The 17,372-nt window shown below is 36.7% G+C and overlaps 4 protein-coding genes across 4 annotated transcripts in view; 3 read left to right on the top strand and 1 right to left on the bottom strand.

Annotated features, from left to right (window-relative positions):
* Window positions 1-505, bottom strand: part of LOC131938510 (cytochrome P450 2U1-like) — a 2,660-nt gene extending 2,155 nt beyond the window's left edge. Inside the window, exon 1 of the mRNA XM_059296564.1 lies at window positions 390-505. The gene's annotated coding sequence lies outside the window, so the exon portion shown is untranslated. The remainder of the gene's footprint in view (window positions 1-389) is intronic.
* A 1,820-nt stretch (window positions 506-2,325) lies between these two features.
* LOC131938492 (cytochrome P450 2C15-like) lies at window positions 2,326-5,180 on the top strand. Its single transcript, XM_059296546.1, has 2 exons — window positions 2,326-2,401; window positions 3,666-5,180. Exon 2 carries the CDS (start codon window positions 3,672-3,674, stop codon window positions 5,178-5,180), a length of 1,509 nt encoding a protein of 502 aa, XP_059152529.1. The 5' UTR covers window positions 2,326-2,401; window positions 3,666-3,671.
* A 7,325-nt stretch (window positions 5,181-12,505) lies between these two features.
* On the top strand, window positions 12,506-13,090 carry LOC131938491 (cytochrome P450 2C41-like). The gene has a single exon (XM_059296545.1). The coding sequence runs from the start codon at window positions 12,506-12,508 to the stop codon at window positions 13,088-13,090; it is 585 nt and encodes a 194-aa protein (XP_059152528.1).
* Window positions 13,091-13,266: 176 nt separating this feature from the next.
* Window positions 13,267-14,013, top strand: LOC131938489 (cytochrome P450 2U1-like). Its single transcript, XM_059296544.1, has one exon. The coding sequence runs from the start codon at window positions 13,267-13,269 to the stop codon at window positions 14,011-14,013; it is 747 nt and encodes a 248-aa protein (XP_059152527.1).
* The last annotated feature ends 3,359 nt before the right edge of the window (window positions 14,014-17,372 follow it).

Here is a 17,372-nt window from a genome sequence, read left to right as displayed (position 1 = left end):
TATATATATATATATATATATATATATATATATATATATATATATATATATATATAAAATTCATATTTATGATCTGATATACTTGTTTGTCTATGTGTCTCTCTTACTCTCTCTATATAATATATATATATATATATATATATATATATATATATATATATATATATATATATATATATATATATATATATGTATGTATATATACAGTCTCCAGCTTTATCTATCTATAGATATATCTCACACGAACACACACATATATATATATATATATATATATATATATATATATATATAGTACCATGCTTGTGTGTGTTTAACCTTACTTTTTGTGTAAGCATAATCATAAAAGAAAAACTAAATAGAATTTAAAAGACAATTATATTTCTCACCTAAACGAATTAGCTGCTTATAACAAAATGGAATTCCTTCCTGTGTAACATTCGTCCACGGCTGTTGTGACCGGGTACTGCTATGTTATTTAAGATCTGCGCATTATGGAGCCACGGTGGCAAAGTTACATTTTATGACACCTCTTGTTGCCACTGTGGCGTAACAGAATCACGTGATCTTAATAGTGGTCTATGTTACGAGCACACAGACACACAGACACCTACACATACAAAGACACACACAGACAAACAGACACACAGACACAGACACATACACACACACACACGCACACACACACACACACATATATATATATATATATATATATATATATATATATATATATATATATATATACATATATATATATATATATATATATATATATATATATATTTTTTTTTTTTTTTTTTTTTTTTTTTACGGGTCAGTTGTAGGTTGAATAGAAATAGGTTAGAATAATTTAAAATTAGGGGAGAGTGCGTATGTGGTGTGAGTTGAGTTTACCCTCGAGTATTGTTAACCCCGGTGTGTTGATGTATTGATATCCCAAGGTTGAATGCGGTATAAAAGTTGCAGTGAATGGTTGTCAGGGGTTAGTTGGTAGCGATTATGACGAGGGCTACTCTGGAATGTATATATTTGAGACGGAATAAAAGTAGTGAACGTAGTCACGAAGCGTTGTTGTTTATCTGAAACTAACCTGGACGTAACAACTGGTGACCAGTATTAAACACGTAGAGATATCGCAATCACTGTACGCCACCATCACTGGACGTCACAATCACTGGATGTGACCATCACTGGACGTCACCATCACTGGATGTCACATTCACTGGACATCACCATCACTGGGCGTCATCATCACTGGACGTCACCATCACTTGACGTCACCATCACTGGGCGTCACCATCGCAGGACTTTACCAGCACAGAGCCTTGCAATCACAGGACTTTTTTTTTTTGACCCAGGTCCTTGTCTTTACATGACTCGGCCATTACAAGATTTACCATTGTTTTCGAGGGGCTAAAGTAGGGGAAGGGACTACTACAACAAATTTGTACTTATTGAGGTAAGTGTTTTTTTCATTAGTCTTTGGCACGGTACTCACAACCGGATATTACCCTTTGCCTAACGTTGTATTGGGCACTACAATTTTGGCATCCAACCCTAAGCGGATAAGGTGTTGTCACTCTCCATGTCATACGCTCCACGTCAGGTGTTAGCAAAAATTCAGGCATTTTTTCAGGGATTGAAGGGGGAAGGTGGAAGGGAGGGTGCACTGCCAAAGTAAGAACGAAATAGAATTGATATAAAAAATACTTAAACCGACCCCCCCCCCCCCGAAATTTAAGCCCACCCCCCTTCAATGAGGGGGGGGGGGTCTGTCTTTTTTTGTAACAACGGCTGAACATGGGGGAAAAGGCGTAGCTAAGGGAGAGCGGGTGCGGCAGCCGACCCTAGAGGGGCACAAAACTATATTCACCAATCTGACCTGTTAGGGGTCATCCATTTATGACGTCCACAATTTTTTTGGATTTTGGCCACCCCTCCCCCACAAAAATCCACTTTTTTTCCTTAAACAAGTCCATATGCGTCCACAAAAGTCAGTTTTTTTCGGACCTCCGCCCCCCCCCCCCCACCCGCGTGTGGACGTCATAAACGGATGACCCCTTACGTTGCGCTTGCCGCGTCTCTCCACGTCCTAGGTAAATGAAGCCGAATTTACATCACACTCTATGTGACATCCGGCCAGTAAGAGTTAAATCAATACCTGATCCATTCATTTCACGCTCAATTTTCTACCATCACTCCCAGCTGTGTTGGCTTTACCCATTGTTGGCTCTGCCTGGTCAAAAACTGTTACATGACCTACATAGCTGTATATAAAGAGCGGTGGGGAGATTATACAAGCGTTTAAAGAGTGGACTTTTGCAAACGAAGAGGAGAACAAACAGTACTGAATAAGTTCCCTAATACAATCAGACCGTTGAAATTTGACCAGTACTTGGTGAGTAATTTCATGTCTTAGGCAGTGTTGAGTAAATATCCTCAGAATCCCAAGGGAATTTATTATTTCGTAATTCATCCATCTTGAAAAAGTACTTATCCAATTAACACACTAAAATGATGTTTTACGTAATATATTCCATTTTGTTTGAATCAACAGCTTGTTTTAGATTTTATTAGCGAACTCTTTGACGACACATGCATATATATATATATATATATATATATATATATATATATATATATATATATATATATATATATATATATATATATCCATATATATATATGTATATATAAGCCTATATATATATTTATATGTGTGTGTGTAAGAGCGTGTGTATCTTGTATGCGTTACAGTCTTTTGTGAAGGCGTGCAACCAGTGTTTCTTCCAGACTATTTTCTCTGTGGGGGCACTTGATATTTTCTGTGGGTCGGTCAACATTTTCGGGGGGGGGGGGGGCGGTCACTAGTAAAAGTATATTGTTACTATATAAATTCAATCCTGTGCGGGGGGGGGGGGCGGTAGACTTTCTTCGGAGGGGGGCAGATACCCTCTCCCCCCCCCCCCCCCCCGAAGAGAAGCCTGGAAGAATCTCTGCTTGTAACCCATAAAATTGGTCCCCATTTAATTGAGAACACACATTGCCGAAGAGACCGTATAATTCGATTTTTTTCAAAGGGAGCTAAAAATAAATTTCAAGTACAAAAGTGTTGTCACTTCGAACCACGGCACACTTTCTAGAAGTGTGTAGAATCTGAGACAAAAATAGTTCTAGACTAATTTCAGAATTCATGTATCTTTAAACAAAGAAATTTTCAGGTGTAATTCTTTTTTCATAAATAAATATATTTTTCAATTTTTGGTTTGCTTCCTTGAAAAACTCTAAGAATGCTCTTTAATCTTCAATGATGTAATCTATAAAGTAACATAGTCATCTGCTGGACATAACACTAGTCGCAGGCAGTTCAGATATGAGAGGCTGTAGCCTGTAGCGTCAGAAAATCGTTAGACAGGTGGCTTAAAACTGACAGCGACTCACCATAATTTACGGCACATATTTTTATTGAATAGTTTTGCCGAAATAAACATGAACTACAAAGTATATGATCATGACAGGTTTACAAAAAAAAGCAATGGAAATAATTTACGATATATCTCCAACCAAAAGGTTTAGCAAATACACATATACGCAATATATTTAAATAGAAATTTTACCTAAATGGAAAAGGGAAATAACTGACTTAATATTTCCATCCACAGACCACCATGGTGTTTGAGCTACTATCGGATGTTGGAACCACCACATGGCTGGCCGTCTTGCTCGTCTTGGTCCTGTCCTGGTACTGGACGGCCAGCCAATCAAAAAACCTCCCACCGTCACCTGGGATAGCTTTACCTTTCATCGGACACATGTATCTGCTGGAGAAGGATCCCAGAAAACAGTTCGAACGGTGGGTCAAGCGGTTCGGTCCGGCGTTCAGCCTGAGGTTTGGGATGAACCAGGTCGTGGTGCTCAACACGTACGACGTGCTGAAAGAGGCGCTGGTCAGGCAAGGTGACCATTTCTCTGACCGACCAAGAACGGGATTTGTCGCGGCCAATTTACCCTTACACTCCAAGGGCATTGTAGCTTCTTCCGGCGCCAATTGGAAAGAGCAAAGAACGACATCTCTGGTAATCTTAAGAAACTTTGGTATGGGAAAAAATACTTTGGCTGATAAAATATCTGTTGAGGTTTCTAAATACATTGAAGCACTTTCTAAAAGAGGAGGAAAACCTACAGACATCAGGACTCTGACCAACATCAGCGTCTCGAATGTCATTTGCTCAATTATTTTTGGCAAGAGATTTGAGTTCGATGATCCAAAGTTCATTGAACTGATTAAAGCTTTAAACTTAGCAATTGCATCTATTTCCGGAACCTCTCTGCTAAATTTCCTGCCCGCACTTCGACTTTTGCCCTTTGACCCTTTTAAGTCTAAACAGCTGATTGCTAACTTAAGTGCAACCCAGAATTTTGCGAAGAAAATGATTGATGAAATTAAACACGACTCCACCAACACGAAAAATTTCATCGCCGCTTACATTAACGAAATGAAAGAAAACGAAAATCGTGGCGAATCCACTTTACTGGACGAGTCTAATTTAGTTCGAGTTATTGACAACCTGTTTGGCGCAGGAACTGAGACAACAAGCACCACCATCTTGCGGAGCTTGTTGTTTGTGCTTCATAATCCGGAAGTTCAGAAAAAAATCTACCAGGAGATTTTAGAACAAGTCGGAGTGAACCGCGCTCCGACTATCAAAGATAGACCCAGGCTTAAATATCTGACAGCGTTTATCATGGAAACACAACGGATGGCTAGTCTGGTGCCTTTTAGTCTCATCCACGTATGCAATCAGGATGCAACCGTAGCCGGGTACACCATCCCAAAGGGGACGCAAGTCTTTCCCAACCTGGACGCCGTCCTGATGGATGAAAAAATCTGGGGCGACCCACGTAACTTCCGTCCAGAGCGCTTTCTTGACGAACAAGGCAACATCAAAAACAGAGAGGAATTCATTCCTTTCTCCATTGGCCGACGAATCTGTTTAGGCGAATCTTTAGCCAAGATGGAACTTTTTCTGTACTTATCTTCCTTGTTCCAGCGATTTGAAATCCTTCCAGCTAAAGATAACTCCATCCCACTAATTAAAGAAACATTTGCCATCGTTGTCTCCCTTGAACCTTTTGAAATTCGCTGTGTGGAAAGACACCTAAATGTGAACAAGTAGATTATTTATCACTTGACATTTATTAGTATAAGTGTTTTGTTTAATTAAACCGGATATAAAGTTTTGTTTTTACTTTAAACATTATAAACAGACTATTAAAACTTACTCTCACAATACGTAGATACGAAGGCATATATTCTGACAGTACCTTAGAAAGCGATTATATAAAAAATCTGAATTTTACTTTTACTCAAAGAAATAAAATAAAACCAATCCTCTATATTGAAATTGTATAACAATGACAAAAAAGGAAACATAAGCTAGAAACAAGTCTTAGTATACTACTAAGATGGCAAAAATGATTTCATACAAATATAGAAAAATGTTTCAATTTAAAGAAGTAATTATATTATATCCTACTCTGAATATTATTATTATTATTATTATTAAGAAACCAGTAAATGATACTTACACTAATGGATTTTTACACAATAATCGGATTTTTATAACAGGTGTTGTTTTCTTTTTACATTTTATTACAAATATTTACTTGCTCTTTTTGCTACGTGAGTTTGTGAGAGTTTTTATGTGAATGTATGTTCACGTGGTTAAAATTTGTACCCAGCACAGTTAGTTTTGTAATGTCCTTGTCTGTGTTAACTTGGTCAAACACTGACAGTTGTGTAAAGTTATCACGTTTTATTTATTTTATATTTTAAAAAATATTTTCCCTTTACAAAACTATTTTTTAACGAGATGTTCTTTTCAAATAAAGAAAGAAAATCATTGTTCTTTACAATTTTTTTGTGTTTTTTTTTTGTAATATAAAAATGTGGGTGTATCACAAAAAAAAGGGCTTCAGACATATTGGGTGTAGACAATAATGTTCCCGATAAATTGGCTATTTATAAATCTATCCTGGACAGGTTTTCGATGTAATTGCTCGCGACAAAAACTCTCATGACACAATGGATCACTACAAAAAGTCTTCCAATAAAAAGGCTGATCACAAATTAGCTCACTACTAACTGCATCCAGACTGATTGGCATCCTACGAGATAAATAAAAAAAAATGGCAACTTCATACTGGGTATAATGTGAGAATGCCGCAAATCAAATCCAATAGGGCTGGTATGTAGGTCACCAATCAGTTCTATGGCTCATGCAGGTTTTATTGAGCCGTAGAACTGGATAGCGACCTATTTACCAACCCTATTACTACCCCCTCCTCCTTTCTTCAGTCGCTATCGTTTTCCCTTAACTCCAATCACTGCTTCCTCTACTTTGTTTCTTCTTCTTCTTCTTCTTCTTCGATCTTAGTATTAGTGTTGAAAGGGATTTACTTCTAACACAATTAAGAATACGTATGAACTTGCTAAGCACCATACAGGCTTTGACTCCAATTTCAGCCTGCTTTCTATTAGGATTTTGCTTCCATAGCCTTTGTCCAACCAAAAACATACTGCAAGGCAGCAGCTGTATGATTTTGGAGTTGTCTCTCCTAGATGAGTGGCTGTCCCCATCTGCACGGAGGTTCGAACCATGAGCTTAACCGACCCGACCACGCCGACCTCCTATTTTTGTTCAAACACTACTTCCCTAATATTTTTTTAAGCTTCTAAGATTTTTTGCATCGGTAAGTAACACAAAAATACACATTACTTTAATATTTTAAAAACAATTTTTCTTTCAAAATGACATTCTTAATAACATTTCATTGTAAATTTGACACACCATAATAAAAGAAATAAACCGGGAGTGATCTCCCCTAAACTTTCTTGAATATTCTTATATAAAACAACAGTTGATGGGAACTCGGAATATAGACATGATTTTAATCCATTTTAAATACTTAAACTTTTTAAAATAGAATAAAATCTCGTAGAAAAAAAGACTTGACACCAAATGAACGCCAAATAAAATGTGCATAATTGTGCAGAATATTATAAGTACTTTATAAATTTACATTAGTTTTTTTGAGAAATCGGAAATAGCGTAAATTACTATTCCGGTCAACGGAAATTACTTTAAATTTGACAGAATGTAGAGAATTTAATCTTTTACTTACTTGTGAAATGTCGTTTATTTATCTGAAATAGTACTCAAGTTATAGGCTTTTGAAAAATTCAAAGTAGAAAAAGTTCCACTTCCAGTTATCGGAAATCGCTCTAAAGTTGATACGGATCAACGATTTTGATATAATACTTATATATGAAATTTCATCAACCTAGCTGTAACGGTACTCAAGTTATCGTGTTTACAGACACACATACATACACACAAACACACACACATACAAACACACAGACATACGGACAAATTGAAAAACTATGTTTTTCCGACTCAGCGAGGTGTAAAACGTCGAGATCTGCAAAAATCTCATTTTTTTTTGCACGATTACATGACTTTCTCTATACTTCATATGCCGAGGTCTATGAAACAGAAATACTGTACTTCGTCAGCCTCGTGTGTGTTGGGCACGATTAGGAAAAGATGGTGATGAATAAAAAAATTAACCACCATCTACCCCTAACTAAATTGTAAAGCAACCTAATAAACATATACCTTCCCATACTCCATCCAATGTGTTCACAATTCCTTAGTTATAGCAAATAAAACTTCATGGGTTGTAATCAGGTAGTTTTAAAACGAACAGTAGTTACCTCGCTTGACTACGGGTTCATCTGTCTTTTGACAATAAGATCTCAACATTTCAATGGCGAAGGTATTATTAGCCAACTAAGCAGTTAGTGTACACCGCACCTCAGCCCCCCCCCCCCCCCCTTACGCATCCTCCCCCCCCCCCTCCCACACAGGCAAAAAAAAAGTGAAAAGGAGAATAAAAATAAAGCATAAAGCACATAAGCATTTTATTGACGTCATATTTTTTATTTTCGTCGTCAAGAGATCTCTTAACCGCATACTATGCGTTTATATAACCTAGCGTGCCGGTCCCCGCGCGTTGCTGCCGGAAAGAATAAAGTTTGACTAAAAATATTAGGAGAGTTTAATCAATGCGTTACCTACACGTAAAAATTCACCGAAATATTACCGTTGTTTGCTCTACTTTTCCACCTCGGGTACATAGAAACATAGTGTACCAGCTCAGAGTATATGATCTGGCTTATGGAAGAATATAATGTATCGTTCTACCTAGGGCTAGATCACTGCCTATATCTACACTTCAATCACTGCCTATATCTCCACTACAATCACTGCTTATATCTCCAATGCAATCACTGCCTATATCTCCACTACAATCACTGCTTATATCTCCAATGCAATCACTGCTTATATCTCCAATGCAATCACTGCTTATATCTCAAATGCAATCACTGCCTATATCTCCACTTCAATAACTGCCTATATCTCCACTTCAATCACTGCCTATAACTCCACTACAATCAGGGTCACCCTCCCCTTACAATCTCAACCTACCTTACCCCGTCAACTCACTATTGGAATCTCCCATATACACTCAGCCAATTATTATAAACCCTTATGTATATATGTATATATATATATATATATATATATATATATATATATGGTTGGGAGGTTATGTTGAGCTGTGATGTAATATGACAGGGAATGTGGGGGGGGGGGGGGGTTATGCAACGTCTTTCATAATCTGATTAAAATTGGCGATAGCCAAAAGTACATGGGCGTAAAACCAGTTCATTAACTACTTGATCCAAGACTTCACTTTAAATTTTGTTGAGGTTATTTGATTTTCTCAATGCTAATTCGCCTTTCGATAAATCCCACGGCCCACAAGATTTGCCACTCCTCCCCTCCCCCGCACTAACATTCAAACCTTCTTCCACTTTCTGTTACCTGTAATACATCGACCATAGTCCTTCCTACTAGAAGTAGACAGCCAACACGTCAACTCGCCTACTTAGTCTACCATGCGACACATGTGTATAAAAATGTAAACCTCATCAGGGTCAGGTGTTGTCACGCTCCACGTCATACGCTCCACGTCAGGTGTTAGCAAAAATTCAGGCATTTTTTTCAGGGAGGGAAGGGGGAAGGTGGAAGGGGGGATGCACTGCCGAAGTACGAACGAAATAGAATTTATATATATACTAGCCGTCCCGACCAGGCCCTGCTCTGGCTTCTGTGAAAAACCTTTCTGTTAAAGACCATTACCTGTGTGTTTAGTAATCATCATAAACCCGGCATTGCCCACCCAAACCACAACCAACCAAAACAACAAAACGCAAACATAACGCTAACACAATTACAAATACAAACGAAAACAAAAACCTAACAACAAACCCAACCACAACCACAAACACCAATACAAACACAAAGAAAAAACAAAAAAAAAAGCAAACGAAAACAAAAACCTAACAACAAACCCAACCACAAACACCAATACCAACAAAAAAAAACAACGAAAAAGCAAACGAAAACAAACCAAATCCAAACGCAAAACCAACCAAAAACACAAATACAAACCCAAACAAAAAAAAAACACAAACAAAAACGAAAAAAGAAATAACAAAAACGAACCAAATCAAAACGAAACCACTAACGCAAACCCACCTAAACACAAAGAAAACACTAACGCGAACATAAACGCCCGGGGCGGAATCACCTGTTTTAGCTTAATGAACGACTATAGTACCCCAACTTATTCATAGTCTTTTGCACTCACTTAAACGAACGCGCCTGTTTCAATTTAATGAACAATTTTAATACTCCAAGCTTATCCGTAAAATACCTACAACATTTGCACTTGATCAATCCCCGCTAATTATGTAATTATTTTTTTTCCCAACACCAAAACAAAATAATTAAAAAGTAAATTATTTTCCACAAAATGCAATGGTTTTATAAAGGGAAGTAATTTTGTTTTCCTAATTTATCAAAGGGAAGTAAGTGCTATAGGACTAAATAAAGACATAATTAGAATTTTTGTAAAAGATGATATTTTTTTTAAAATTGTGTTTAATGAACATGCCGACAATTATTACTATAATTTGAAAAATGAAAATTATTTCCCAACACTTTCAATAGTAATTTTTTATCTCATAAATTTAGACAAATGCGCACGATGATTTTCTAACACTTAAATCCATCCAAGACCAACGACAAACATATGCATTACATACAGAACTGAGCTTTATATATTAGATTTAAAAAACTTAAACCGACCCCCCCCCCCCGAAATTTAACCCCCTCCCCGCTCAACTCGATAGTTTTAAGTGCCCCTCAACTGAGAAAAATGACTGAAAGAAACACTGGGAGTGAGCATTTACGTAGTCCACCACCTTACTTCATTATCACAATTATAGTTTTCAACTGTTACTCAATTCATTTGTAACTCTAAAAAAATCGCTGGAAAACATTTTCGTTATAAAATTAGACAATGGAATTGCTTTACTATGTTATGAGGGGGGGGGGGGGGCGCTGTCTTTTTTTGTAACAACGGCTGAACATAGGGAAAAAGGCGTAGCTAAGGGAGAGCGGGTGTTGCAGCCTACCCTAGAGGGGCACAAAACGGGTAGAGAAAAGTAAACGCTTTAGCTGAGCTGCATTAATATGCAATATTTTATTTAGAGAAAAAACTCAGATAAATGGCTTTACAGATTGATTTAATTGTTCTCTACATCAATTTTCTGACACCATTGCAGAAACTGTTGAGGGACAGTGGCTGGTAAAAAGCATTATGTCCCCCCCCCCCCCCACGATTCTTAAAAATTATTTTGGGGCGGGAAAATGGTTCGCTACGCCTTTGTTAATGGGCGGGTATGTTTTGGTATTGTAGAGTTTTAAAAAGGGCGAAGACATTTATTAAACATAAACTCGTTTTAATTGTTTTTAATTTATATTCATTGTTTTGATTTTTTTTTCGTTCTAAATATACATAAGATATTTAGTGGTTCTTCTTATTTGCATTACACCGCCCTTTCCTCCCCTCCCCCAACGACCCTGAGTGCTTTGGTCCGTGAAAAACTAAGTGTAACTAACTTCACCAATCTGACCTTGTTACGTTGCGCTTGCCGCGTCTCGCCACGTCCTAGGTAAATACAGTAGAGGTTACATCATACTCTACGTCACATCCGGCAAGTAAGAGTTAAATCAATTCCTGTTCCATTTATTCCACGCTCAATTTTCTACCTTCACTCCTAGCTGTGCTGGCTTGCGCACGGTTCAAAAACTGTATCGAATTTATTTTTAAAAATAGTTTTACCAATTGTTGGCTCTGCCTGGTCTAAAAACTGTAACATGACCTACATAGCTGTATATAAAGAGCGGTGGAGAGATTATACAAGCGTTTAAAGAGTGGACTTTTGCAAACGAAGAGGAGAACTAACTGTACTGAAGAAGTTCACTAATACAATCAGACCGTTGAAATTTGACCATTACATTTAACAGTACTAGGTGAGTAATTTTATGTTTTAGGCAGTGTTGAGTAAATATCCTCAGAATCCCAGGGGAATTTATTATTTTGGAACCCATCAATCTAGAAAAAGTACTTATCCAATTAACACTAAAATGATGTTTTACGTAATATATTCCATTTTCTTTGAATCAACAGCTTGTTATAGATTTTAATAGCAAACTCTTTGACGATTAAATATACATGCATATATATATATATATATATATATATATATATATATATATATATATATATATATATATATATATATATATATATATATATATATATATATATGTGTGTGTGTGTGAGTGTGAGTGTGAGTGTGAGTGTGAGTGTGTGTATCGTGTATGCGTTGCAGTCTTTTGTGAAGGCGTGTAACCCATAAAATTGGTCCCCATTTAATTCAAAGCACACCTCGCCGAAGAGACCGTATAATTCGATTTTTTCAAGGGGAGCTAAAAATATATTTGTCACTTTGAAACATGGCCCACTTTCTGGAAGTGTGTAGAATCTGAGAAAAAATAGTTCTAAATTAATTTCAGAATACATGTATCTTTCAGCAAAGAAATTTTCATGTGTAATTCTTTTTTCATAAATAAATATATTTTTCAATTTTTGGTTTGCTTCCTTGAAAAACTCTAAAAATGCTCTTTAATCTTAAATGAAGTAATCTATAAAGTAACGCAGTCATCTGCTGCACAGACCTGTCGCAGGCAGTTCAGATATGAGAGGCTGTAGCCTGTAGCGTCAGAAAATCGTTAGACTTATTTTTTATCAAATAGTGTTGCCAAATTAAACATGAACTACAAAGTATATGATCATCAAAGGTTTAAAAAAAGAAGCAATGGAAATAATTTACGATATATCTCCATATCTCCAACCAAAAGGTTTAGCAAATACACATATACGCAATATATTTAAATAGAAATTTTACCTAAATGGAAAAGGGAAATAACTGACTTAATATTTCCATCCACAGACCACCATGGTGTTTGATCTACTATCGGATGTTGGAACCACCACATGGCTGACCGTCCTGCTCGTCTTGGTCCTGTCCTGGTACTGGACGGCCAGCCAATCAAAAAAACTCCCACCGTCACCTGGGATAGCTTTACCTTTCATCGGACACATGTATCTGCTGGAGAAGAATCCCAGAAAACAGTTCGAACGGTGGGTCAAACGGTTCGGTCCGGCGTTCAGCCTGAGGTTTGGGATGAACCAAGTCGTGGTGCTCAACACGTACGACGTGCTGAAAGAGGCGCTGGTCAAGCAAGGTGACCACTTCTCTGACCGGCCAAGAACGGGATTTATCGCGGCCAATGTACCCTTACACTCCAAGGGCGTTATTTCTTCTTCCGGTGCCAATTGGAAAGAACAAAGAACAACATCTCTGGCAATTTTAAGAAACTTCGGCATGGGAAAAAATATTTTGGCTGAGAAGATCTCTGTGGAGGTTTCTAAATACATTGAAGCAATTTCTGAAAGTGGAGGAAAGCCTACAGACATCAGGACTCTGACCAACATCAGCGTTTCGAATATAATTTGTTCAATTATTTGGCAAGAGATTTGAGTTCGATGACCCAAAAATTCATCGAACTGATTAAAGCTTTAAACTTAGCAATTGCATCTATTTCCGGAACCTCTCTGCTAAATTTCCTGCCCGCACTTCGACTTTTGCCCTTTGACCCTTTCAAGTCCAAACAGCTAATTGCTAACTTAAGTGCAACCCAGAATTTTGCGAAGAAAATGATTGATGAAATTAAACACGACTCCACAAACACGGACAATTTCATCGCCTCTTACTTCAGCGAAATGAAAGAAAAAGAAAAGCGTGGTGAATCCACTTTATTGGACGAGACTAATTTAGTTCGAGTTATTGACAACCTGTTTGCCGCAGGTACGGAGACCACTAGCACCACCATTTTGTGGAGCTTGTTGTTTGTGCTCCATAATCCGGAAGTTCAGAAAAAAATCTACCAGGAGATTCTAGAAGAAGTCGGAGTGAACCGCGCTCCGACTATCCAAGATAGACCCAAACTCAAATACCTGACAGCGTTTATCATGGAAACACAACGGATGGCTAGTCTGGTGCCATTTAGTCTGATCCACGTCTGCAATCAGGACGCAACAGTAGCCGGTTACACTATCCCCAAGGGGACGCAAATCTTGCCTAACCTGGACGCCGTCCTGATGGATGAAAAAATCTGGGGCGACCCACGTAACTTCCGTCCAGAGCGTTTTCTTGACGAACAAGGCAACATCAAAAACAGAGAGGAACTCATTCCTTTCTCCATCGGTCGGCGAATCTGTTTAGGCGAATCTTTAGCCAAGATGGAACTTTTTCTGTACTTGTCTTCCTTGTTTCAGAGCTTTGAAATCCTTCCAGCTAAAGATAACTCCATCCCACCGATTAAAGAAACATTTGCCGTTGTTGTCTCCCCTCTACCATTTGAAATCCGCTTTGTGGAAAGACAAGTCAATGGTACCAAGTAGATTATATATCGAATGACGAGATGAGTATCTATATCTCGTTTTGTTTTCACTTTCTGATTTTTAAATAGACTTTAAAACAGTACAGTAATCTCAACATGAATTCATACCATATCGTAAACATTATTTATGAAAAACAGTGAATTTTATGCTTTAAGCAACTCAAACTCAACCATCTACATTGAAACTTTATACAATGACAAATAAAGTGGGAGTGATCTCCCCTAAACTTTCTAGTATATTCTTATATAACCCTACATGGGATGGCAAATCAGGATATAGACATGATCACTTCCGCATTATTAATCGATTTTTTATCACTTAAACTTTTAAAAATAGAATATGGAAGGAAAAAAAGAATTACGCACTTAGTAAGCAGCAAATAATGTGTGTATAATAGTGCGGAACATTAGTATTAATTCAAACGAGCCGACCCGCGGCATATAATACACCGCTATTTAGCTGTTGTTTTTCTACTTTTCAGTTATTTATAATTTGTGAATTCGACACTACAAACGCTGCCACTGAAAATATTTCTTTAAAACACTATAAGTAGCTCGTTAAGGACGATACCCCCCCCCCCCCTCCGTTAAAGTAAACTCCACTTAGTTACCCCCCTACGTTTAAAATCGTTTCAAACTAAATTATCTGCCCCTAATAGTCGTCACTTAACCCGGCTGTGTTTGTAATGTTTGTAAACATATAGAGTGAACCACAGCTCACCAGACAATGTAGGGGTAAGGGTGGTAGGGAGCGCGTTTGCAGCTTTTTTTCTAGCGGCACCCAGAAGAGAATTATATATATAGATGCGTATTTTAATAAAAGTACTACTTTCGTACAACGTAAATTACTCAAATTTTAACAGAAGGCAGAGAATTAGATCTTATACTTTTACGTGAATCTTCGATTAACTATCTGAAACAGTACTCAAGTTGTAGTGTTTTGAACAACCAAAAGTAGAAAAAGTTCCACTTCCGGTTACAGGAAATCGCTGAAAAGTTGTTACTGAACTACAAATTTGATATAATACTTAAATTTAAAACTTCATCAACCTAGGTTTAACGGTTCTCAAGTTATTATGTTCACAGACATACACACGTACACACTCATACATACACACACAGACATATCGATAAATTGCAAAACTATGTTTTTCGACTCTGGGATTTTTCGCACAAAACATAAAAACATACGCTTCAAAGTTAGCAACAATTATTTCATAGTAATTGTAAAGCAATAGAAAAATGTATCAAATTAAAGAAGTAATTATTTTAGCATAGTCCCAATAATTAGGAGATATTAAAAAAATCTTATCTTGGATTTATGAACGAAAATGGCTGTTTAATAATAGGACCTTTGTTTTCTTTTTGTACATTTGGCTACTAATATTTACTTAACTTAGAGAGAGAAGATGACTCCTCTATGTCTGCTATATGGGGTTAAGAGAGTTTTTATTTCAATATAATTATGTAAATCTCGAGTTCGAATCCGAGTTCTAGTCCTGAGTCCAGTGTGCTGATGGGTACCTAACTCAAGTTAGGGAAACAAAGACGGCTGGGCATAGTGCTGACCACACCCTTTCAAATGCAGATTGACCGTACTTTATCTGCCCCATGTGGTTTGGGCACGAATGGGAAAAGATATAATTTGTTGAAAGGACTGTCAGCTTTGTAATATCCAGGTGTGTGTTCACTTGGTCAAACAATGGCTGTTCTCTAAAGTTATTATGTTTTATTTCTTTTTGTATTGTCTGAAAAATATATTTACTGTATAAAATTATTTTTTAACGATCTGTTCTTATGGAATAAAAAAAGCGTCCTTATTGTTTATATATTTTGTGTCTTGTTTATAAATTTTATAAATGTGAATGTATCGCCAAAACGACCCCGATAAACCAACCCTGTCAAATAAGCCCTAACAAATAGGTCCCAATAAAATGACTACAGATAACAAAGCTTCCCGGACGTACTGGCTCTAGACAATAATGGTCCCGATTAAAGAGTTCTAGATAAATGTGCGCCCTGCGACATCATGACTCGCGACAAAAAGCTCCTGACCAATGGGTTCCCAAAATATAATCTCCCTATAAAAAGGCTGATGAAAAATTAGCTACTTAAACATGTCTCTTGACTTGCTGGTTCTTATCAACATGCGTCTGAAAAAACTTCGTTTTAGGCTGAAAGTGAGAGTATTTTTTTGTATCTGAAACTTGTTTAACATTTACTTGATTTTATTTTCGAAAAGACATCACTATCCTAAACTGGCGTTAGGGAAAGTGAGAGCTCATTTGTTACCCTTTATGACTATCTCCCCAGTGTCATCCAATCACTATACCCTACTTCCGTCAAATCACAACCTCCCTAACCTCAACTCAAAAATCTCTACTGCTAATCAACTACAATCACAAACCATCTACTCCTCTTCCTTTACTAGCATCCCCACTGCTCTCTAATCACTACCTGTCTATTCCTCTCTAGTCATCACCATCATTAAACACCGCATCCAATCATTACCACATCATCTGCTCTCCAATCACTACTATATTCCCTCCCCTCCAATATTGTTTTTAAAAGTGACGCTTGTAAGGGATTGTGCATCACTGGGTAACACAAAAGGAGAGATTTGAACATCAACAAAAGATGGTGCGTTATAGTCTTTCACTTAATTAAATCAGGCGAGTTTGCAGGCACCCCCAGTAGGATTTAATTTTGCGCAATAACATAACTTTTACATAAAAATTTCTAAGAATTAATTTTATCATTGTAGATTATCTTAAATAAGATATTATAAGGTATAAATATTATCTTCATTAAGAAAAGCTAAAAAGTAATATAAATGTGAAATAAACAATCAACATTATCATCATTACCATTCGTGCGGACCCTTTGTAACAACAGCTCTTTCTCTTGGTTTCTTGCGTTCTGTTTATTTTTTAATGATTTTTTTCTATTTTTATTATTAATTTTAAATATATCCATTTTTATAGCTATCCCATTATTTAATATCTTATTTAAATAATAATTAAGAGAAGCAATTGTCTTTAATTGACTTAGTGCAAAATTATTTATATTAAGAGAAGCGATTGCTTTTTCATTTACTTAGTATACAATTATTTAAAAGTGCTTCATGGAAACACCCTTTTAGGCTATTTTAAGAAGGGCAATAAGTCATGGAAGTAGTGTAAACGTTTGCCTATCTTTCACGTTACAGCTCTTGTAGATTTAAAAAATATTCTTCAACTCAACAGTATGTGATAGTTACTGTAGAGCAATGACTGTTATATTAGATTTTTTTTCCAAAACCACTGTCAAGGTGCAAGAAAAAATATTTTAAAAAAAATGCATTTTTATTTTGTTCGTATT

Source organism: Physella acuta, unplaced genomic scaffold (genome assembly GCF_028476545.2).
Source record: "Physella acuta isolate Inbredline_101_S28 unplaced genomic scaffold, ASM2847654v3 ptg000246l, whole genome shotgun sequence".
Lineage (NCBI taxonomy): Eukaryota > Metazoa > Mollusca > Gastropoda > Physidae > Physella > Physella acuta.
The sequence above is the reverse complement of the archived record's forward strand: the minus strand, read 5'-3'. Positions and strand labels throughout refer to the sequence as shown.

What these genes read in the sequence shown, in the direction of transcription:
- LOC131938492 (XM_059296546.1), top strand. Translation starts at nt 3,672, where the DNA reads ATGGTGTTTGAGCTACTATCGGATGTTGGAACCACCACATGGCTGGCC.
- LOC131938491 (XM_059296545.1), top strand. Translation starts at nt 12,506, where the DNA reads ATGGTGTTTGATCTACTATCGGATGTTGGAACCACCACATGGCTGACC.
- LOC131938489 (XM_059296544.1), top strand. Translation starts at nt 13,267, where the DNA reads ATGATTGATGAAATTAAACACGACTCCACAAACACGGACAATTTCATC.